This window comes from Ovis canadensis, chromosome 2, assembly GCF_042477335.2.
Source record: "Ovis canadensis isolate MfBH-ARS-UI-01 breed Bighorn chromosome 2, ARS-UI_OviCan_v2, whole genome shotgun sequence".
Taxonomy (NCBI): domain Eukaryota; kingdom Metazoa; phylum Chordata; class Mammalia; order Artiodactyla; family Bovidae; genus Ovis; species Ovis canadensis.
Window position 1 is genome coordinate 158635694 of NC_091246.1, and position 24008 is coordinate 158659701.

A 24008-nucleotide genomic window follows, 5' to 3' on the forward strand; every position below is an offset into this window, starting at 1 on the left:
TAAGTGGGAGGAATAAAGAGAAAAGGCGATGTTACTGGAGCCCAGGGTCAAGGGTCACAAGGCATTCAGGCTTCCCTGGTGGCCGAGAGAGTAAAGAATCTGCCTGCAATGCAGGAGACAAGTTCAATACCTGGGTGAGGAAGATCCCCTGGAGAAGGGAATGGCTACCCATTCCAGTATTCTTGCCTGGAGAATTTCATGGACAGAGGAGCCTGGTGGGCTACAGTCCATTGGGTCACAGATTCAGACAGGACTGAGCGACTAACACTTTCACTTTTCAGAGCAGGGGGCAGATGAGGAATATTATGCTTGCCCCATCCTCCAGTTCTCTCCTTTCCTGCTTCCCACTGGTCACACCCAGCTGGCACTAGTTCCTCAGGGAAGGCAAGGCAATGCTGCTCACTGCTTGCAGGATCAGCTCCTCTGTGATTACAAACCAGAGATGGGGAGAGAAGAGCCAGGAATGAATCAGAGAGCACACAGGCCTGGGATCCTAAAGCCTCCACTAAGAAGTTTTAGAAATTCACTGTTAACAAATCCAGGTTTGATGTTATAATTTATGCAGGAAAAACAAAGTTGTCTATAATGGGTCCCATCAAGGAGTTACCAAAGGCTCTACAACTTGGGGATAAATCATTGAAATCAGGAGGAAAAAAAAAAGAACCGGTTATATATGTATGTTCATAATTTGAACCAATGTTGGAAGCCGTTAATTTTGCTGAATTTAGTCAACCTTCTTTTAAGAACACCACCTACCTTTATTTCTTGGCTTTTTAAATGCAGAAAGCTCCTAGCTCTATAATCTTGCTTGCCCCTTTTCATTTGGAATACTGAGAATCCAGTAGCTTTTTATTGTTTATCCATTGAAAAGTTATTGCATTTGCTTATTTTAGGACTTCAATGATAGTGTCCAAAATGAATTTTCTATCACCCAAACTATTTTCCATCTCTACTGCACTACTGCACAGGAAACAGCAAATGTTTGTGCTCATTTCTTTGAAGCCTCAACCTGGCTGGCAGACCTCTCTAAACATAGATCAGGATTAACTGAGTAATAAGGCAAGACTGCACAATAGTTTCTCTAATAAATTCTTCAATACTGTTACCTTAGAGAAGTCTTTTCAAAGGATTTAACTTCAGGTACACAGAAACTTTGGAAATATTGAGAAATGTCCACATGCTAAAACATTCAGTTAAAAAAAAAATGTAACAACCTTTATGGTGTGGTGTCAAAGAGATCCAAACAAAAGATTTCCAAATTTTTCAGTTTCCTACTTTTACAAATTTAAGCATGATGGTTCTGTTTTTGTTTTGTTTTGTTGGTTTTTTTTTTTTTTGCTTTTGAGAAAACTGATTGTTTCACTTCTACTGGTCCTAGAACTAAGGTTTTTTTCACCTCTCTAAAATTGGGCATGTTCCTGTTTTAGTCTGGATACTCTAATTCTCAGTCTGTTAAACTGTTTTTAAAATTAAAATTTATTTATTTTTAATTGGAGGATAACTGCTTTATAATATTGTGTTGGTTTCTGCCATATATCAACATGAACCAGCCATACATATAGGCATGACACCTCCCTCCTGAAGCTCCCTCCCACCTCCCACCCCATCCCACCCCTTAAGGTTGTCACAGAGCACCAGGTTTGAGCTCCCTGCATCATAGTGCAAATTTCCACTGGCTGATTTTACAGGAGGTAATGTAAGATCATGGCATCTGGTCCCATCACTTCATGGGAAATAGATGGGGAAACAGTGGAAACAGTGTCAGACTTTATTTTGGGGGCCTCCAAAATCACTGCAGATGGTGATTGCAGCCATGAAATTAAAAGACACTTACTCCTTGGAAGGAAAGTTATGACCAACCTGGACAGCATATTAAAAAGCAGAGACATTACTTTGCCAACAAAGGTCCATCTAGTCAAGGCTATGGTTTTTCCTGTGGTCATGTATGGATGTGAGAGTTGGACTGTGAAGAAGGCTGAGCACTGAAGAATTGGTGCTTTTGAACTGTGGTGTTGTCTAGAGTCCCACGGACTGCAAGGAGATCCAACCAGTCCATCCTAAAGGAGATCAGTCCTGGGTGTTCATTGGAAGGACTGATGCTGAAGCTGAAACTCCCAATACTTTGGCCACCTCATGCGAGTTGACTCATTGGAAAAGACCCTGATACCGGGAGGGATTGGGGGCAGGAGGAGAAAGGGCCAACAGAGGATGAGATGGCTGGATGGCATCACTGACTTGATGGACATGAGTTTGGGTAAACTCCGGGAGTTGATAATGGACAGGGAGGCCTGGTATGCTGTGATTCATGGGGTCGAAAAGAGTCAGACACAACTGAGCGACTGAACTGAACTGAACTGAATGTAGGATGTAGGTTTCAATGCTACTCTCTTAATTTGTCCCATCCCCCCACGCCCCCAAATCTGTTCTCTTACTCTAAAAGTTTAAGTTACATTCCACAGCTGCATGAAAAAAGGATAAGAAATAAGCAAAAGAGTTTAAAACTATGTGAGAAATTGAAAGTTTCAGAAAAGTAGCAGTGAAAGAAAAATACCTCTTTATAAGCTCCAGAAGAAAGAACTTTAAGATGAAATTAAATCAGAGATACAGAACATTTTATGGAAACGGGAGACAGATGTGCTTTTGGAACCGGGAAAATACTGGTTAACTTTTAGTTGCGATCACACTTTGGTGGTGTCTCTGTGAAGCAAATGCTTTGGCTCTAAACTTGTTTCTTCTGCTTTTATGTTTTCTGCCTTTCCCCAACCTGAATACAGGAGAATGAGGTAAATTTTGACTCTCTGGTGGTCAACGAGCTAACTTTTGCTTGTCTCATAAATACTGCTGATGGATAAACAATTTAATGTCTTTCAATTGAAAACTTCCTCCTAAAGACCATACAAGCCAGGTTTGGGGGCAAAATTGGAGAAAGTGGTCCTTGAATATTTTGCTACTCATAATTTATTCACTCATGTGGTGAATATGACATTGGAAAGGGCCTAAGACATCATCAGACCATAACTGTGTTTGCTGTCATTTGTACAAAGCAAATAGTGACAACTATTTTTTCCTCTTAATATAGTTTTAATGATAGAGATGAATTCATTCTTTTTCTTTAGTAGTCCTAATATATTTTCTTTCTGAAAAATGTACGACATAATAAACTACAGGAAGATTGAATAATTCTGTATTTGGTTACCTTTTTTCCATAAGACACATTAGTAACTTTACACCTGAACCCAGTTATAGCCTTTAGAATCCTACAATGCTAGTGTTGAAAGGGGCTTAGAAACCACTTGTCCTTCATTTTGGAGATGAGGAATCTGAAGCAGAGACAGACTAATTTCTGCAAGAAGGCATAGAGAGAAGCAATGAAAATATAACTAAAACCTGAAAACCGGCTCAGGCAATTCTTCACTATATTATTTTGTCCTGATTGTGAGCCAAGAACCACTTTCTCAGCCCCTTTAATTCACTCTATCCATGCCTGGTCACTTCAAAACTTTGCTGGCTTCTGCAAATTACGTATCACCATCCCAGAAAATGTGGAGTTCATACACCTGAGATCTTTTGCTCAAGAAGAACTACTATTCTTGTTTAATAGACTAAATGGTGGTTCCTGGAACAAACAGACTGCCTCCAGTTGTATATGCGCACCATAATAGAAAGCAGGAGTGTCCGGATGTGGGACAGAATGGCCTAAATATGGTAGCTAGAACAGAAAGTCCCAAGGGCCAAAAAAAAAAAAAATTACTTATAGAGAAAGCCCCCTTTAAATGGCAGCACTGATGAAAGCTAGGACGTTGAAAGATTATAGACTGGAAAATTCAAATGTTCAGTGTTCAAGGCCTATGGTATGTTCAAGGCCAAAAAGAGTACGAAGGCTCTAGGACTAAATGCATGAGTCATGGAATTCACGCCCACGCTGATTCTACTGCACACTTTATACAACTACCCAAATGAAAACAGTAACACAGGCCTGGCCCCATAAAAACCTATATAAGTAATCCCGGTGGAGTTTAAGAAAAAAAGCATACTGTCCAGATAGGATGTAGGCAGGACTCAATGAGATGCAAACATAGGCATATACTTTAAAATACGCTAGATGAGGACGTTTAACGGGGAAGTCTTTGTTTTGAATAAAGAGTTTATTGCCATAAACACACCGGACCTGAACTAGAAAAGGGTGTGAGAAAGCGGAGCAAGCATCAAGTTGTGTAAATCAACGTGGGAGTAACTCAGCGACCTGTTAACTCGTTGCCAAGTTCCCGGCGCCAGCCCTTTCCCGGGTGTGGAAGGAGGCCTCCTCTTGCCCGGGAGGAGAGGCATGGGTCTCGACCCCGGGATCTTCCCGCTGGCTCTGCTAGGTCCTTCCCACAAGCGCGCGCGGCTCCGGGCTAGGCAGGCCGGGGCGGGGACAAGAGAGTACGGAGGGAAGGGCCGAGGGCGGTCAGAGAGGGCGGAGGGAAGCCGAGGAGGAGGGCGGCGGGCGGTTTTATTGTTTCCTTTCGCCCTCCTCCTCCCGCGCCTCGCCCCGGCGTCACTGGAAAGCAGCCCGGGCCGCCCAGCGGCGGGTTATTTATAGCGCGGGCTGCGCGCGCGTCACGGAGCCCGGCCCGACTGACGGGACCGCTGACGCGCTTGGCCGCGGGGCCGAGTCCGCGGGGCTGCGCGCCGGGCGCCGGCGACAATGGGGTTCTGTGTGTGCAGCTGCCGTCGCCGCTGGGGGCCGGGGGAGGGGGGCGGGCAGCCGCTCCCCGACCCCCCCTTCCTCTCGCCCGCGACCCCCCGAAAGGTAACCGGCCTCTTCTGCCCCTGGCCGGGCCCCGCCAGCTGCTTTTCTCTTTTCTTTTTAAAAAATTTAATCAGTAAGTTTCCCTCACCCCAACCGCTTCCATTCCCACCCCCCCCCCCCGCTTTCCCTTCTGGCCCCGCAACATGACGAGACAGGGGGCTTTAGCCGGCCGGGGGCGACCGCTTTGTGCGTCCCGGGGAGCGGGACCCGCCCAAGGCGCGCCCAGCGGGGGACGCGGTGACCGAGGGGCCGGGAGCGCCGGGCAGGTAACGTATCCTGGACCAGGAGCGGGGGCTTTGTTTGGGTCGGGGGAGGGGAGCTGGGGTGGGTGTGGACGCCGGGCAGCCCTTCTGGGACCCTTGTCTCCCCTCCACTCCCCGTTCTCCGCCCCGCTGGCCGGCGCGCAGGAAGCCAACCTGGGTGTGTGGCGCGAGAAGCGAAAGAGAAACTTCTGCGTGACTAGCTGAGGCTCCTTCGAGAGGCCAGGACGCTAGAGGCCCCCACCCCCCATCCGCCGCCGCCCCTCCCCCTCCCGCTCCTCCTCCTCGCCGGGGACTTGGGAGCCCTCCCCTCGCCCTCCCCGCCCCCGCCCCGCGGAAGGAGGGGCTGGCGAGGATTTTAGGGACTTCCTGGGACACGGAGACCGGCTCTGAACCATCCCCTTTCAGCCGTCGGGAGCTGGGCAAGCTAGCTCTGGAGCCTCTCGCACGTGGCAGGCAGGCAGAGAACTTGCTGTGCCTTCTAGGAAATTGCAATCGATTTGTAATGCAGTTTCGCTAATTGGGAGTTCAAAATTAAACTTTAATAAAGCATTTGTGTCGTCTCGTCTAATTGTGAAAGCTTCCATCCGTCCTGGTAGATAGACTCTGAGTCTCAAGTTAATGGCGCTAAGCTAGATTTCCCCCCAAGTACAATTCCGTCAGCCGGCGTCGGCGCAGCTGGATTTCCGTTAGGTACAGATGTTGCTAATGGCAGCTTAAGCACGGATGGGCAGATAGCATACGGAATGCAACATGTTGCCATATGGTTCCGTTAGCCTTTCACCTCCAGGGATATCAATCACATATATTCAGGGAGGAACTTAATGACTCTCTGAACGGCAAAATGAATTACCTGGTACAATTTATATCCCTTGACCTGATACGTTATAACAACAGGAAGATAGCATCCCACAGTTTCTGTGGTATGAATTGAACTTCAGAGCTACATTTCAAATTTTATAACATCTATTTGTAGTGTGAGGGGCTCTGTGAAACCATTCTGGCTGAAAAATCCCTTTCTGTATTGTCCTTCTTCCCCCGCCCCCCCCTTACAGTTTATAAAAGTTTAGCGAAACTGTTGTCTTGGTAATTGCCAATCAACTGACCAAATACTAATTGAAGAGATTATGGAGAAATAGGAAATACGATTTCCAGAGCTAGTTACTTAAGAGCAATCATCAGGAACACCATATTTTCATAACTCCCCAAATTAAAGTTCTCCCAAGAAAAATCTATTTTGTGAATCGTTCCACTATAACTCCTAAATCCACTTATTAACTCTTTGAAATTCTGTTTTTTTAATACTTCATTCTTAGGAAAGTAACTTACAAAAATGTACTCAAAAATATGAAATATAGGGACCTCCTTAGCAAAGTTTCTGTTCCCTCCCGGGCAATCCACACCCTCAACTATGCGGGTACCTGAACTTGAATTCTGTCTGTGGTGGTACTGGTGGTTTTTTTTTTTCTTCCGTACATGTCAGTGACAGCATACTGAAGTTACTGTTAGATCCTAGTAGAATGATTCTGTAATATTTCCCAGGTCTTTTAAAAAATATCCTGGTGATTAATAAAATGTTTGACTGGCTCTAATTTCAGATTATAAACATGGTTGTCTTTTCCTGTATCCCTCCTTTTTCCTTCACTAATACAGAAAGGCAACATTGCAAGACAAGAAACAAGGGTAAACAAAGTAAAATGCTACAACTCTTAAAAAACTTTTTCCTATTAAGGGATATATGAAAGCTGTGGGCGTACTATCTTTTAAAAGATTTTGCTTCCAACAATACATAAACCACATTAATTCATGTGAACTGATAAACTAGGGTAATACACAAAATAGACATAGTCTGAAAACATTTTCAGTCATACAAGTTTCATAATTCATTTTTAAATTACAAGATAACATCTTTTTTTTCTTTTTGTAATAAGTGATTTGCTTGAGTCTGGGCAACGATTTTGATAATTATGAAATAATCTTTTGTGTATGTAAATAGAAAATTTTATACAGAACAAAATAAGATATATCTGAGTTATGACAACCCTTACTGGAGACTGTTTTTGGGTAATCTTTTAATGGCTGAAATTGTATTTCTCTGTAGCATCAGCATTCAATGAGTTTTAACCTTGATCTGTAGTGAGGCTGTTAATCATGACTACATCTCCATGACTTCTGAATAGGTTGTTAGTGTGTCCTTTAATCAGTCACACAGAACTCACCTTATAAAGCTGTTATTGTCATGAGCAGATACTGCAGGCTTTTGTCAAGCCCAGTGATTATTAACGTTTTCGTTCTTCAAAAGCCAGGCTGAAAGTCCTGCTGTGCTTTATTTCACAATTCAAATCCATTAGTACATAAAATCCTAAGCAGCAATATTTGCCTTTTCTCAAGTTAAAATATTACATACATTGTTCATAATTTCAGGCCCACTTGTGGACAAAAACTATGTGTGTATTTGGTATACATATATAGTAACAAAAACAAGATGTGCATCTTGCATCATGACTTATTTGAAGTGAAGATTTGATGGATGTCCATTGTTACTCTAGATGAGGTGGCTGGCTGCCAAGGCGATCCCTCTAGCTTGAAAGTACTGGCATTGTTATTGTCTATCAGGGAATCACTTTCTAATTTTTAAGCTCCTAACTTCACCTCCCTCTTTCAATATGGCCCTTCCATACTGCTAATCTGAGAATTTGAATGTGAAAACTTTTGAAAATGTGTTTGTATTGGCCAAGATTTTCATCAGTATTTCTGGTTGCCTGCTGGTTTATCTTGAGCTGGCAAGTATATTTTAACTGAAAGTGAAGAAATACTATCAGGACAAGGTATATTCCCCATGCTCTGAGTAATTTTAATTGTGATGTAATCCTCAGTGCTTTCTTATCTTTTTTACTTATGAATGTATTTTAAATTATTTAAGATAGGACAGATTTACGCCTTTCTCAAGGTAATATGGAACAAGTTATGGATAGGCATTAGGCCTCTATTAGAACACGTCATTCGAGTGGGTGGGGGTGGGGAGGAGACCCTCAGGAAAGAGTATACAGGCCCACTGCACTGGCCCTGTTTGCTTTTCAAATTTAAAACCCATATTGCTGTGTTGGAAACTTGTTTCTCTTTTATAACCTTTCATTTAAATTAAAAAAAATAAAAACTGTCAATCTGTAAATATTTAACCAGCCAAGCAGGAAACAGTCTTTTATTCTCAACTATATGCAGCTTTGTTTTTATCTGGGTTAGTGTGAGGGCCATGTAAATACATAAAAATTTGATTTGGTTTTCCTTACTTTGAAGATTGACAGAGGCTTCTTTAGTTAATCTTGTTCTATTTCATGTTCTGTACTCAGATATTGAAATACAGTATTTTTATACATTTATAAGATTGTGTTTGCATTTATTTATGTTTCTTTTTTTAAAGCATGTAGCCTTGAATGTTTGTTCTACTTTTTTTTTTCTTCACATCATTACTCTGGTACTGCTTGATGTAACTTGATTAGCTCCCTCCCCAGTCATGATTGGTAATTAAAATAGGCATTAAAATTAGTCACTTAGCAATTTTGCTGTTCAATTGGCAATTAAATTACTTAATTGCAATTAAAGTCCTAATTTTAATTGGCAAAATGATAGATGTAGATTTAAGATAATATGTATAAATACTTTAATAAGTGTCTATATAAGGATTACTTAATTACTCAACTTCAAGTTTATGCTGTTAACTTTAGAACTTTTAAGTGAGCAATGAAATTTATATTACATCTATTCAAAGAATATGGTAATTAGATTTATTACTTATCACTATAAGGGTCCTTTCTATAAGTTACTTTTGTAATGTTAAAATTGTAGGCTTGTTAATTGCAGAATTATGTTGAAGAAGAGGGCATATATGTCTTTGTCATAATATATCAATAACATGTCTTCAGTTTTTATAAAATTGAAAAGTTCCTATAAGCCAGGAACTGGCTGAGGAAAAAAAGGTGGTTATTTTAACATTAAAGGTAAAATTAAAAACTAGCTAGCTGTTACATACAATGAAGAATCTTGCAAAGTGTATGTGTTTTATCTACTAAAAGAAAATCCTACATAGTACTATGATAGTTACTGATGTTATTAGCTACTGTTACAATTTCAAATGCCCTTGGTGTTTTCTTAGCATATAGCACCTTATTCTCAAAACCGTTAAAGCATTTTTCAGGATTTTGTACTTTTTAATGACTCCCATGTTTAGTGAAATTAGCAATAAAATCTAAAACCACAAGTAACCCTTCCTTACTTAATCAAAAAGAAGTCTTACATAAGAAAATATTGGAGGTTGCTAGGTGTGGGAGGAGGGGAGAATGGAGAATTATTGTTAAGTGGTTACAGAGTTAGAGTTTTATAAGATTAAGAGTTATGGGGGTGAGTAGTGGTGATGGGTGCACAACAGGATGACTGTATTTAACACGACTAAACTGTACATTTAAAATCGTAAGATGGTAATTTTTATTTGTGTTTTACCACAGTAACAAAAAAAAGTATTAAGTGGTTAATTTAAAAGTATTTAGGAGTAGTTACTGAGAGTCAGGAATTAGAGAAAAGATGAAGGATTTTTATTATGCAAAATACTTTTTGAGTGGCATGAGGTTTTACCATATGTTCAGTTTTATAATTTTAATTTACAAGTAGATGCTTCTAGAAAAAATGAGAGCTGTTTTCTTCTGCACATCTTTATACATTTCTAGAACTGAGTTCTGTATCAAAGTAAGAATCAGTTTTTAAAATCTTTGGATTAAGTGATTTGGGGTGAAAAATGGGCTGGGTAAAACTGAGTGAAAGCCACAACTACCCAAAATGTAAATTACCAGCTAAGCATTTTACTTATTCTCTAGGCATCTCATAGAAAAGGAAAAAATAATTGGTTGATTAATATCTTTTTAATGCTAGTGAAATGGCAAAGTAAATAACCAGAAACCTTCCATATTAAAAAATGATTTTGTATTTTCAGAAACTGAGATTTTTTTTCAAAGTGAAAATTTCTATCACTAATATAAAACTGAATGACAACAAATGACATGAAATTTGTCCAAATATAACCTAAAATAATTTCATTTTTATGCTTAACATAGATTCCATTAACTAATGTTATGAAATTTCTTCAAGTTGATTCTTATAGCATAACAGTTGTGTCTGTTTACTATATTTTAACCATGAGACCTAAGGGCTACTCTGAGTACATTTGGGGAGAATAGTGAAATAAATCCCTGAAGATCCCTTTCCCAAGAATTATGATAGAGAATCCTTATGGAATTAAGGATTCCATAGAATTAAGAATTAAATCCATGTTTGCTTTCTAAATCATACCAAAAATCTCAGTTTTATTAAATATAATCTGCTTAGCCTTGCATAAAATAAAACGCTTCGATTTAGATTTGAGTATGTATTATTTACATTGTTTTTTATGAAAATGTTATATATATACACCAATATGTTCTGCTTCATACTGGCTAATATCATAAAAGATAATATTATTTTCCTATGTGCTTTTTCTGAGGTCATATAATACTGTATATTGACAGAAATAATAATATTGTAATTTTAGTTGGTTTCAAAAAAAGGAGCTCTTACAGGTAGGATCAGTTTTTATTCCCATTTATTTTAAATTGTTAAAAATACTGACCTTCATTTGGGGTAACTTTATGTATTTATACGTGGCAATAATTTAAAGATATCAGATTCTGGGCCCTGAAAGAAACATTGTTGTCATTTTAATTGAGTTATAAAGTAGTTTATATTCAAGAATCTATTTACATTCAAGAATCTTGTAGGATTGCAGTCATATAAATGCAGCATTTCAGTTTCTTTTAGCCTAGAGCATCATTTGAACATTTTCTAAAAGGTTGTTCAATTCTACATTTTGATTCCATTATATGTGTAATTAAACCTCTATGCACAAAAGCATTCTCTTATGTACTAGCAAATACACCCACAGGAATCCTCTTCTAAACTATAATTTATTTAAACATGTAATCATAGGATTTTAAAACATGCTTTCATTTTTCCAAACTATATGCCAATTTGAACTGCTTGGTGATAAAATGAAAGATTTTATTAACATTTTGATTTTTTTTTCCTCTGTGACCTGACAGTGAGTTAAATACGGGTGGGTGGAAATAAAGAAAATCTATTGTGAACCCAATTCCAGTGTTAAACTGTTTCCCTTTTTGAGAAAAATAGAAGAGAATCAAAGATTTGTAGTTATTTATGAATTCCAGCAGAATATGAATATCTGGGCCTGCTGCAGGATCTCCTGGAGCTTGACTAAGTAGTAAATAGCTAGGGGTGTGTGTGTTTGTGTGTGTTCGCGCGCGCGCTTGTGCGTGTATTTGTATGACGGTGTGTGCTTGTGTGTGTGTTTGTGTGATGGTGTGTGTGTGCTTGTGCATGTATTTGTGTGATGGATCATCCTGAATGTTGTGGAGTCAGGCCCCCTACTGACAGCATCAGTCAATTACAGACATTGGCCCTTCTACTGAGACCTGTTCCTTTCATGAGAATCTGTTGGGGACACAAGAGTCTGGTGTTTTGAGCATGGTGGTTCTCTTTTACACTTTCTAATGTCTACCGGATCCTTTCCACCCGGAGCACATCTGAGCCCTACCAAAAACGCCAACCCAAAAAACAGCTTACCCAGTAAGTGGTTTAAGAGAGTATCGGTCTTGATTCTGATGTGTCTTAATAAGAAGACGCACTTCCTAGCAGCTATTGTAGAATAGGGATTGAGGAGGAGAGAACTCATATGGATTGTAGAAAAGAAGGCCAAAAAGCCACTTCTTTCCCCTCGCATGTTGATGTTATATTCGATTCATTCCCAGTTACTAATAATTGTTAACAATAAGCTGTTGTGAGAACTGCGTTTCGATCTTGGGCGCATAAAAGACTTGAGCGAAGGCTGTTACCAAGAAGCCAGACTCGACAGGTTGCTGTGACAGAATAATGCTTCATATTACAGTGTTTGTCTTCTTGAGTTCACTTTAAGAAACTCCAGCACACCTTTTCCATTCACTGGGAGAGAATTTTCAAACTGTCCGCAGACTCACCCCGGGCTAAAGCCAATTGTTTTTAAAAATGGTTTAAGGGAGGAGGAGCGTGTGGAGGGAATGCACCTCCTTAAGATCTGCATATTTGTGTTTGGAGAGTGGTGGTTACAACCTTAAAGTTCTCCTGGCCCCCGCCTTCCTAGAAATATATTAAAAAATAATAACTGCCACCCCAGCATGGCTGCACTTGAGTTTCCAACTGCCTGAAAATAGCTGCTGGGAGCCTGGCCCACCGCTGGGATCAAGGAAAGCACCCTCAGGCCGCGCCCTGCTCCCTTGCGGAAGGGGAAGGGAACCCGGGAGGGCGCCACAGAGCTAGCGCTGCTGCTATTTTGGGCCCAGCTGGGCGGGTGCGTCAATGCCTGCGCCCCTGCGTCACCGCCACCCCCACCCCTTTCCTTCTCTCCGGCTCTCCAAACTCTCACTTTTTCCCTTTCGTTCGCGTGGAATAGCTTCTGCCCACAGGGCGCTGACGCTACCCAGCTCATGCTAATAAGCTATTCTTCCCCCTCCTCCCCTCATCCCCCTACTTGCACACCCTCACCCGCCACCACAACACGCCCCCTCCAACACACACACACACACACACACACATTCTCACACACTTCCTGGTTTTATTTTTTCTCTTGCCCGCTAGGGCACCGCCGAGCCGCTACGGCGGCAGCAGCGGCAGTCGCAACATCTGGGGGAACTTAAGGTGGTCACGTAGGTTTTCCCGAGGCTGCAGCGCGGAAGAGCCTGTGGCTTCTCGGGGCACTTGATGGCAATGCCTCTCCGGCCGCCGAGGAGCAGGAGCGGCGGGAGCGGGCAAAGGCGGGGGCTGGGGGTGCAGATTAGGACTGAGCGGCTCCGGGATTTGGAGAGTTCCCAGGCACTTTCGGCCCGCCTGTACTGGGAACATCAGGATGAGGGGTACAAAGGGGTCCCGCAGCCACACCAAGAGGGAGGGGCGGCTGCAAATCTTCGCGGGCGGATGAAGGGGACGCCTCCGAACCCTCCCTCCCCGGGTGACTCCCCCCGCTCCACTGGAGAAGTCCCAAAGCCCGGCCAGCTCGGGTCCAGGAACCAGGAAGCGGGCTGACTCCCGGGAGAATCTTGTTTCTTTGCTGGAGAGCGCCTTGCGCCCTCAGTCTGGAGGGTGGATTGCCTTGCGAATGGGAGTCGGCGGAAGCTAGGGCGACCACGGGGGTGCGGCGAGCTCCGGCCGCCTGCCGGGCCCTCTCCTGGGAGAGCTGAAACCACACAAAGTGCGCTTCGGAGAGATCCAGCCAGCTTCGTCCTGTGTGTCCCCGGGTTTAATCTTGCCCCCTTGGCTCTCAGATTGTGGCTTCCAGCGCCCTGGTGCTTCAGAAGAGGGTCGATTTATTTTCCTAAAACTCGTGAAAAGGCACGAGTTGATGGGCACCCAGGAGTGTCGAAGTATGAGAGTTGGTAAAAGGTGAGACTAAAGCACCTTTCTGCAGAACACACCTGTTGCCCGTTGCTCGGCTGCATTGTCGGCGAAAGGAAAGAGGGCGACGCTTCACTCTGACTTTTGGGATCCCTGAAGGGCTGGGTCACGGGTACCCTTTCCTTTTCCCTCCCCTCCCCACGCACCACGTCCTCCCTCGCACGTGAGCCCTGCCAGGAAAGAAGGGAACACAGAAAATAGGCCCTCCTTACTCTTCCACTTTGGAGAGTGTGTGTGTTGGGGCGCGGGGGTGCGATATGCCAGAGGAGAAGGCCAGGGACAGGAAAAGAGAGAAAAGGGGGATGCACTGGACTAGGGAAATCCCACGCCAATTGTAGGAGCCCTCTGAGCGTTTCGTGTCATGGGACATCTGCACTCACTTCCGCTAACGGGGGTGGCAGTCGTGGGTGGATGAGGTTAGGGCGCTGCCAGGCACGCCCCATCTCGTGCGATTCCAGGTGCGGGTACCTGGCCCACGCTTGGGTTCCCTTCCGCCGGGCTTTTGTTGCACCTTCCCCCACGTGTGAGCTGCTGGGCGGCAGCGATGGCGCGGGGGGGGTGGTGGGGGGAAGGTGAGGTGAGATGTCGAGGCGCTGCGGGTTGCGCGGACCTGAGTGGAGAGGTCACACCTCTTTCGGAAAAAGAAAAAAACCTAGCTGGCTACCAAGGTGAACCCTGAACAGTTCCCACCTTAAAATCGGCCCTGCTCGTGACGTCAGGTCGGAAATATACCAAAGCGAGCGCTGGCCAGGAGTCTGGGGAGAGCGGCCGCGCGGCGATTGGGCGGCGGGCCGCTGACGCGCGCTGACGCGCGGAGACTTTAGGTGAATGTTGGCAGCGGCAGCGCGAGCCACATAAACAAAGGCACATTGGCGGCCAGGGCCAGTCCGCCCCGTGGCTCGCGCTAAGCTCCGCGGTCCCGCTCGCTTGCCCAGCCGGCAGCTTTCTCCTGCTCCCTCCCCGCTCTCGGTGCCGCGATTCCCTTCGCCCCTCTCGCCCACCCCTCCCCGACCCTGCCACCCAGACTCCCGGAGGGAACTACACTTCGGCCGAGTTGAATGAATGAAGAGAGACGCAGAGAACTCCTAAGTGAGTAGGTGCGGCTGGCACAGCTCGCCTTCTATTATCCTTCTTTCTTCTTTTGCACGTCTCTTCTTTCCGTTTGTCTGGTGCAGGTTCTCTGGAAGTGGGCGCCGGAGGCTCGGAGTGCGACTAGGGCCGGAGGATGGGGAGTAGGTGTGCGCAGCTCCAGAGGGCATTTGTCGGAACTCCTGCTTTGCCACCCCGCAGAGGCTTCCTGGCTCCTCATTGGTGGACGTGAAGGGAGCTTGCACAATTTGGGGAGCTGCGGACTTGCCCGCGGAAATGTGCGCAAAGTTTGCTCTTGGTGCGGAATTGATTTAGGTCTTTGGACACGTAGACTCCCAAGTCCTGTGTATAAGAGGGGCCTGGATGCGGCCCAGAAGGTGACAGGGAGAGAGAGTTCTTCAGTTTATGTGTTGCTTGGGAACTGTGTCACCGCGGCTGGACAAGCGTGCCCGTGTTTCCTGGGTATTGTTGAGTGAGGAGAGGTGGTTGGTAGAGTGACCTGTTATTAAGTTGCTTGAAAATTTCTGGTTTCCACGTGTGCCGCGTTTGTTTGTGAGTTTGACAGAGAGAGAGACAGAATATTTAGAGTAGTTATGAAGCTGCGGAGTTACCAGAGGGTTAATATCCAGCACAGGCATATCTGTCAAGGGCTGGGGGTGGGGGGTGGTCAAGAGTCCCTTTCTTCCCACTTTTTCTGGTTACCCTCCCTCCTCCATGAAGCAAGACTATGACGGGGGTGGGGGGTGGGGGAGGAAAAGAGACTTGGATGTTTGGCTTTCTGTTTCATTAGTAATAAAATTGTCTATGCTCTAGAATGCCTTCCAAGTGGGAACATCTGAAAATTACTAGGACAGAAGAATGCCTTGTTCCAGCAAGTAGGCAGATTGTGCAAGGCTGGATAGGGAAGGTGCTCAGCTTGCTATGCTGAGAGGTGCTTCTACCACTGGTGCCAATATTGGATAAGCAGTATTTCCCTCTCTCTGCAACTCACCTAAGATGCTCTTGACAAAATATGGTCCCCTCTTTCCACCCCTTGGCCATTAAAGATGAAAGCCATTTCCTGGAAAAGTGAATGCCAATTCACCTGTATCCCCAAACCCAGTGCTCAGTCAGAAGCTCTTAGGAAATCCAGATGCTTCTATTCAGATTGCCTTCAGGGCTCCCCAGGCCTTACTAACATTTTGTACCTTCCTAAGGGTGGAGAGAGAGATTGTTTTTACATTTTATATTCTTGACTTCTACTAGATGAAAAGCCAATTTCACCGCAGGGGAAAAAAAATCAGGAGAAGGTTCCAATGCTGTGTTTTATTAAACCCTAGTTTCTTCTTATTTAGTTCTGAATTAAACTAAAATGGAAATGACACTCCCTCCCACTGCCCCACACATACCCAGCAAAGGGGCTAATTTATTTCATCATAAGTATTAACTAAGTACATGGAATAACTTTCCTCCTTTAGAATCCTCTCTCTGCCAAGATTAACACAGTCCATGGGTGAACATTTCTGTTTCCAGCCATCTCTTTTACACATTCATTTTAACTGCTAAGTTTGATAAAGGCTACAGAGTAATTTCTAATTAAACAATCAAGAAGGGCACAGACGGCCTGCCTAGTGATACAGATGTCCGACCAAATCAGTCCAGAAATTCACCCTAAGGCTTCCTGTGTCTTCATTTCAGGGAGGAGATCTGACAGGCTGGGCTCTCCACTGCTCTTCTAAAAATCTTGGAAACTTTGTCCTTCATTGAATTACGACACTGTCCACCTTTAATTTTCTCCAAAACGCCTGTAACTCGGCTGAAGGTTAGTGCCACTTCATTTTTTCCCCCTCCCTTGAGTTCCTTAAACATCAAGAAACAGGGCAATGCGAGCGATCTTTCCCCGCAAACCCTGCAACTTAAGTTTTTTCCCCAACCCATCGCCTTCGGGAACAAGTTTCTCATTGTGCAATTCAACTTCATTTCTGGATTGAGCTTGCTGAACCCGAGCTTCAGAGGAAAGGCTCCTGGGAACGGGAATACTCCTGAAAGGGGTGAAGGGGGGGCGTTGGAAATATCCGGGAATGGAGACCCTAATAACTTTCCAGTTCAGGGTCTTTATTGGGTCAGCCTTTCCTTGCCCCGCACTGTTCCGATCCGCAGTAATCGCGTTCTCCGCCGTTCCTCTCGCGCCCCTTCTTGCTCTCTGACCGCTGCGGGCTGCCGGTGTAGCTCCAGGTGTACCCGAGCCCGGGAGAAAGTGTTCACTTGACCAGGCTGAGTGTATATTACCCTGTTTCATTTCCAGCCATGCCTTGTGTTCAGGCGCAGTATGGGTCCTCGCCTCAAGGAGCCAGCCCCGCTTCTCAGAGCTACAGTTACCACTCTTCGGGAGAATACAGCTCCGATTTCTTAACTCCAGAGTTTGTCAAGTTTAGCATGGACCTCACCAACACTGAAATCACTGCCACCACTTCTCTCCCCAGCTTCAGTACCTTTATGGACAACTACAGCACAGGCTACGACGTCAAGCCACCTTGCTTGTACCAAATGCCCCTGTCCGGACAGCAGTCCTCCATTAAGGTAGAAGACATTCAGATGCACAACTACCAGCAACACAGCCACCTGCCCCCCCAGTCCGAGGAGATGATGCCGCACTCCGGGTCCGTTTACTACAAGCCCTCCTCGCCCCCGACGCCCACCACCCCGGGCTTCCAGGTGCAGCACAGCCCCATGTGGGACGACCCAGGCTCCCTCCACAACTTCCACCAGAACTACGTGGCCACCACCCACATGATCGAACAGAGGAAAACGCCGGTCTCCCGCCTCTCCCTCTTCTCCTTTAAGCAGTCACCCCCCGGCACCCCCGTGTCTAGCTGCCAGATGCGCTTCGATGGGCCCCTGCACGTCCCCATGAACCCGGAGCCAGCGGGCAGCCACCACGTGGTGGACGGGCAGACCTTCGCCGTGCCCAACCCCATCCGAAAGCCCGCATCCATGGGCTTCCCTGGCCTGCAGATCGGCCACGCGTCGCAGCTGCTCGATACGCAGGTGCCCTCCCCGCCGTCGCGGGGCTCCCCGTCCAACGAAGGGCTGTGCGCTGTGTGCGGCGACAACGCGGCCTGCCAGCACTACGGCGTGCGCACCTGTGAGGGCTGCAAAGGGTTCTTTAAGGTGAGCCAGGTCGGGGGCGGAGGAGGCAGGTAGGGGCCCCCTACTGCCCAGCGCCTCAGAGTGCTTGCTCCGCTGGGGCGCAGGCTGTGGACCCTCACTGGTCCCTGGCGACTCCCTGGGTCCTTGGAAGCTGCCTTGCCTCCGCTCCTGGGCTGTGGCAGGGGTTTCTGGGTGCCTGAGAAGGGCAAGTAGGAAGGCGGGGAGACCCGGGGTCGCATCTCCTCACGAGGCCGACCCTGGCCGCCCCCCGCCTGAAGTTGCTGGAGCTGAGCTGGAAGAGGGTCATTTGCATGTGCTAGGAGCTGTCTTCTTGGTTCAGATTGAAATTGGTTAGGACAGAGAACCGTGTCTGAGCTAACCAAGTGGAACAGAATTCCCTGTGGTCAAATTAAGTGATCTCTTTATTTCGCCATCCTGATTGAATAATCTTATCATTTTAAATAGAGAAGGTCTCTAAGGAATGTAAATAATATGAATGCCCACGAATTTGTATTTACTGAGCGTCTCCTTCTCCTTCTCTTGGCATATAAAACACAGCAAGGAGCGGAAGGTTAGCTCAAATGTTAACGCTATCAATTTTCTTCTGTTAAATGCCCTGGGGGAGGGGAAAGAAAAGAGAGAGAAAGGAAAAAGGGAAAAATAAGAAGGAGTTGTGTATGTGTTTGTTTATGGTGAGGGAGTGTGGACCCTGTCCTCTCAGAAATTGTCCCTGGATTCCCTGAATTGTTGGATTTTCAAGAGAAAAAAATTTTTTTCCCGGCCTTTATTGTCTCCTTTTGCAGCGCACGGTGCAAAAAAACGCGAAATACGTGTGTTTAGCAAATAAAAACTGCCCAGTGGACAAGCGGCGCAGAAATCGCTGTCAGTACTGCCGGTTTCAGAAGTGCCTGGCTGTTGGGATGGTCAAAGAAGGTAGGTTGGGACAAACAGCCCACTCCCCAGTATTCGCCTTTGGGAAACTGCTGCCCCTATCCTAACCCCGCTTTCTACTTCCCAGAGCCGGGTGAGGGGAAGTGGAGGGTCTCTCCGGCTTTCTCCCACCCGCCTCTGGCCTCTATGACCAGGCAGCTGCATGCCAGCCCATTCTGCCCAAGAGAAAGCCGCCGGGACCTCCTCGCCTTTAACTATACGACCCATTTGGAAGAAGACATAAAACAACCCCGCATTTTTTATGCTTCTCGTCAGTAAAGGCTTTACAAGCAGTGGGCCCCTGTGCTGCCCGATGCAGGGGCGCCCCCGGCGGCTGTGGCCTTCCCTGGGGAGGGGTCCAGGCGGCAGCTGGGTCCCGCTTGGGGGAGCCGAGCTCACCCGACTGTTCCTTTGCAGTGGTTCGCACCGACAGTTTAAAAGGCCGGAGAGGTCGTTTACCTTCCAAACCGAAGAGCCCCCAGGAGCCCTCTCCCCCTTCGCCCCCGGTGAGTCTGATCAGTGCCCTCGTCAGGGCCCATGTCGACTCCAACCCGGCTATGACCAGCCTGGACTATTCCAGGGTAAGAAGCTGGAGGGGGTTTCATTTGGACAAACCGACAGATGGGCAGGACCCCTTCCCCACACCTGTCAGTAACCCCTCAGGCCCCTCAGACCCAAGGGACAGAGGAGGCATGCAAGGTTCCAGCTTCACTGCTCTGGGCAGGGCCACAGAAGATGGTGCTGCTGGGGTGTGGACATAAGGACAGGGCAAGGGAAGGAAAAGAAGATGGGCCGCAGTGGTCAGGTCTCTTTAAGGCCCCTTCCCAGTGCCTGGGTGCACACACATACTCACACTAGTGCCTCTGATGCCCAAACCAGAGGCGATGCAAAAGCCCCCGTTTGGGTTCTACCCCAGTCCTCCAAGGAGAAGCTTGAACCCCCACCTTCTCTGGTGCTGTCAGGGAGAGGGACACCTGCTTGGGGTTGGGGAAAGGGAAGCGAGGGGGTGTCAGGAATGGCAGTGGGTGGGGGAATCAAGTGGTCAGATTCCTCTTTTACCCCAGCTATGAGGTATGTGTGGACTTTAATTGGAGGAAGTATGCCGGGCAACCTAGACGGCACTGCAATTTTATGAAGATTTGCAAAGGGTGACTCTGCTCAAGACCCACTCCGGGACTGGCATGAATACTAACGTGTCAATTGTTTTGTGGAGATAAGAGTGAACATTTCCCAGGGCTGGTTGGCACTGTATTTAGTCTGTATGAAAATGGTAATTTACATATTTAAAGCAGCGACCTCATAGCACCATCCCTAATTGAATTAATTGCCCCGGAACATCTAATTTCCTTACTGGTCAGAGAGAGGTTTAATTGTTATAAAAACCTGGCTCCCCTACTAGAAATGAGGTTAGCAATTTCACGGGTTATATATTTTAGAGAACCTCATTAAGTGCTTTTTAAAATGAAATTCCAGTTCCAGGCGAACCCTGACTATCAGATGAGTGGAGATGACACCCAGCATATCCAGCAATTCTATGATCTCCTGACTGGCTCCATGGAAATCATCAGGGGCTGGGCAGAGAAGATCCCGGGCTTCGCTGACCTGCCCAAAGCCGACCAAGACCTGCTTTTTGAATCGGCTTTCTTAGAACTATTTGTGCTGCGATTAGCCTACAGGTAATGGAAGGCTGGGAATGAAGGAAGAGAGGAATCAAGGAAAAGAGAGAGGAAAGGGGGGAAAGGGGTGGAGGAAGAAAGAGAGGAGAACAGATGTGAAATAAAAGAGAAGATAGGAAGGAAAGGGGAATAGATAAAAGGAAGAGAAGGGAAGCAGTGAGCATAGAAGCCTTGTATCAATAGAATGGAGGTGGGATAGGGGGCGTTCTTGATTGTTATGAAATTAAACCCTTTCAAGGTCCACTGGTCTACGTTTTATTAACTCTTGGGTAATTAGGTGCCTCTTAAATCCCTCATTTATTGCTCTTCAAGTAATTAGTTGTTTAGCCTTTTTTTTTTTTCTCTCTCTCTCTCTCTCTTTTTCTCCCCTCTCTCTCTTTGGTATTAATTGCAGGTCCAACCCAGTGGAGGGTAAACTCATCTTTTGCAATGGGGTGGTCTTGCACAGGTTGCAATGTGTTCGTGGCTTTGGGGAATGGATTGATTCCATTGTTGAATTCTCCTCCAACTTGCAGAATATGAACATCGACATTTCTGCCTTCTCCTGCATTGCTGCCCTGGCTATGGTCACAGGTCAGTACCACAGGCACAGGGCATTTCTCCTCCTGAACTTTCCTTTGCCGCCGATCCTCCCTGGTCCTGTCAGCTAGCTAACTGCTTAGTGCATTCCTCTTTTGTTTCTGATTGTGTTTTCTGCAGAGAGACACGGTCTCAAGGAACCCAAGAGAGTGGAGGAGCTGCAAAACAAGATTGTAAATTGTCTCAAAGACCATGTGACTTTCAATAATGGGGGCTTGAACCGCCCCAACTATTTGTCCAAACTGTTGGGGAAGCTCCCAGAACTCCGTACACTTTGCACACAGGGGCTACAGCGCATTTTCTACCTGAAACTGGAAGATTTGGTACCACCACCAGCAATAATTGACAAACTTTTCCTGGACACTTTACCTTTCTAAGACCTCCTTCCATGCACTTCAGAGAAACTGGAAAGAAACCTAAAACTGTCCAGAGGGGACAAGTGACAAGGGCAGAGAGATCCCCCTGAGCTGTCTCAGCTCTAGTCAGCCCCTCCCCTTCCATACATCCTGACCCTTGATTCCTAAAGAAAAAAACAGAAACAAAAAAAAAACAAAAACTGTTGCTATTTCCTAACCTGCAGGCAGAACCTGAAAGGGCATTTTGGCTCCCGGGCATCTTGGATTTAGAACACGGACTACACACAGTACTGTGGTATAAACTTTTTATTATTAGTTTAAAAATCATTTTATTGTTCAGAAGGAAGATTGCTAATGTGTGATGGAAAACATTTGGCCACATTTGGTTGTTGCAGTTAAAATAAATGTAATACACATACACACACACACACACACACACATTGTAAGAGGACCCACAAGTATTGCCCTTTAAAAGATTTCAAAGTTTTCTGCTGTAAAGAAAGCTGTAATATATAGTAAAACTAAATGTTACGTGGGTGGCATGAGTTGAAGAAGGCAAAGGCTTGTAAATTTATCCAATGCAGTTTGGCTTTTTAAATTATTTTGTGCCTATTTATGAATAAATATTACAAATTCTAAAAGATAAGTGTGTTTGCAAAAAAAAAAACACAAAAAAGGGACAAGCATGTTGATTCTAGGTTGAAAATGTTATAGGCACTTGCTACTTCAGTAATGTCTATATTATATAAATAGTATTTCAGACACTATGTAGTCTGTTAGATTTTATAAAGATTGGTAGTTACCTGAGCTTAAACATTTTCTCAATTGTAAAATAGGTGGGCACAAGTATTACACATCAGAAAATCCTGACAAAAGGGACACATAGTGTTTGTAACACCGTCCAACATTCCTTGTTTGTAAGTGTTGTATGTACCGTTGATGTTGATAAAAGAAAGTTTATATCTGGATTATTTTGTTGTCTAAAGCTAAACAAAACTTGCATGCAGCAGCTTTTGACCGTTTCCAGAGTGCTTATAATATACATAACTCCCTGGAAATTACTGAGCACTTTGAATTTTTTTTTAACGTCTAAGATTGTCAGTTAATATATTATTTTATGTTTGAGTAAGAATTTTAATATTGCCATATTCTGTAGTATTTTTCTTTGTATATTTCCAGTATGGCACATGATATGAATCACTGCCTTTTTTTCTATGGTGTATGACAGTTAGAGATGCTGATTTTTTTTCCTGATAAATTCTTTCTTTGAGAAAGACAATTTTAATGTTTACAACAATAAACTATGTAAATGAACAGAATTTTGTCTTCTTTCTGAGTTAGGTAAAAATGATTACTAAACAGCAGTATACAATAGACAGAGTTGGAGATTGATTTGGGATAGGTCATTTATTCAACATTTGAGTTTCAAACTGACAACCTAGACCTATTCTGGCAAAAGGAACTGGAAAATTGAACTAATTATCCAGAGAATTCAGAACAACATTTTTCCTTAACCAGAACTTTCCAGTGTGGCAGCATGCATTTATCAGAATCAGGTGAGAATATCTCAACTCTTCTATTAACTTTGCTCTGAAAGCAAACTCTTCTATTAACTTTGCTCTGAAAGTGCAGCTTTCATAGAAGTTCAAAAGACTCAATAGCATTTGAACTTTTCCAGTTTTGAAGTCCTGTTGGGTTTTTTTGTCTTGCATAATGTTTAGAAAGTATCTTTTTAAGACTCAGTCTACATGGATTTGAAGTGTATTGTATATAACCTCTGGTTTTTTCCAATTCCTTGTAAAAGGTCTTGGAGGAAAAGTAAAGCATTTTGGTCCCTTTGGGTCAGTGGTCTTTGGCATAGAGCAGAACTCAGGAAAGACATTTCTTACAACTTTTTTCCTACTTCAGTGAATAGTGATTGAGGTTCAGTTTGCTGTCTTAGAATAATATAGCTGTCTTAAAAGTTTCTCGGATAAAGAATAAAATATCGATTTGTCAGATCCTGGTTCTTTTTAGGTACGAACAAACTGTGCCACAGTATCTAGGCTTCCATTTAGCACTAACTTTTGGCAAAAAAAGTAGTAAGATCACTTTTGGTCTCAGCTTCCTCTCAGTAACCTGGAGGTCCAGCTAGTCGTAAATTCTGGAAAGTGTAGGATGGGGATGATTTTCTTTCTTGATCCTAGTGAGTTACAGATGGCCTCTTGGTCACTGAAATTGACAAAAGGAGTTATTGTTTTTAAAATGCAGAGTTAGTAAATTGCCAGGAGAGTTCTCAGGTTTTATTTTTAGTTTACCTTTGCTTACTTTTTTTTTTTTTTAACACGTTTTGTGGGTCGAGCAATAGAGAGAAGGCAGGTCTCCGTGGTAATCTGAGGTTATTTTCACGTGATGCGCTTCTCTACAGGTAACTCTAAGAGGCAAAAGTTGGTGGCCACATAAAGAGATTAAAAAATAAGCGAAATGTTTGACGCCCTTGCTTTCTTGAAAAGATGAGGCTTGCCATTTCCTTTTATTTTTCACAACTTCTGCCCACTAATAAGCAGAGAGAAAGAGAAAGCTCTTTAGAAATGCTAGGAGTTTACCGAGCCGTCAGCAATCTTCCCCCAGGTGTCTGCAGCCCGGAGACAATTACATCCCGACTCGGAATCCTCCAGAGTTGAACCCAGAA

At 44.8% G+C, this 24008-nt stretch overlaps 2 protein-coding genes across 20 annotated transcripts in view; one reads left to right on the top strand and one right to left on the bottom strand.

Annotated features, from left to right (window-relative positions):
• Positions 1-5334, bottom strand: part of GPD2 (glycerol-3-phosphate dehydrogenase 2) — a 236629-nt gene extending 231295 nt beyond the window's left edge. Inside the window, exon 1 of the mRNA XM_069574386.1 lies at positions 5209-5334. The gene's annotated coding sequence lies outside the window, so the exon portion shown is untranslated. The remainder of the gene's footprint in view (positions 1-5208) is intronic.
• NR4A2 (nuclear receptor subfamily 4 group A member 2) lies at positions 4522-22651 on the top strand. Of its 19 annotated transcripts, none has more exons than XM_069574390.1 (8): positions 4522-4792; positions 16345-16468; positions 16952-17817; positions 18600-18729; positions 19144-19307; positions 20200-20402; positions 20797-20975; positions 21102-22651. In XM_069574390.1, exons 3-8 carry the CDS (start codon positions 16954-16956, stop codon positions 21356-21358), a joined length of 1797 nt encoding a protein of 598 aa, XP_069430491.1. In that variant the 5' UTR covers positions 4522-4792; positions 16345-16468; positions 16952-16953; the 3' UTR covers positions 21359-22651. The 19 variants fall into 19 exon arrangements, 15 of the variants coding, with proteins under 15 accessions (XP_069430491.1, XP_069430488.1, XP_069430490.1 ...); XR_011253995.1 differs by having other exon boundaries at positions 4604-4792; positions 20918-20975; XM_069574387.1 differs by having other exon boundaries at positions 4604-5058.
• The last annotated feature ends 1357 nt before the right edge of the window (positions 22652-24008 follow it).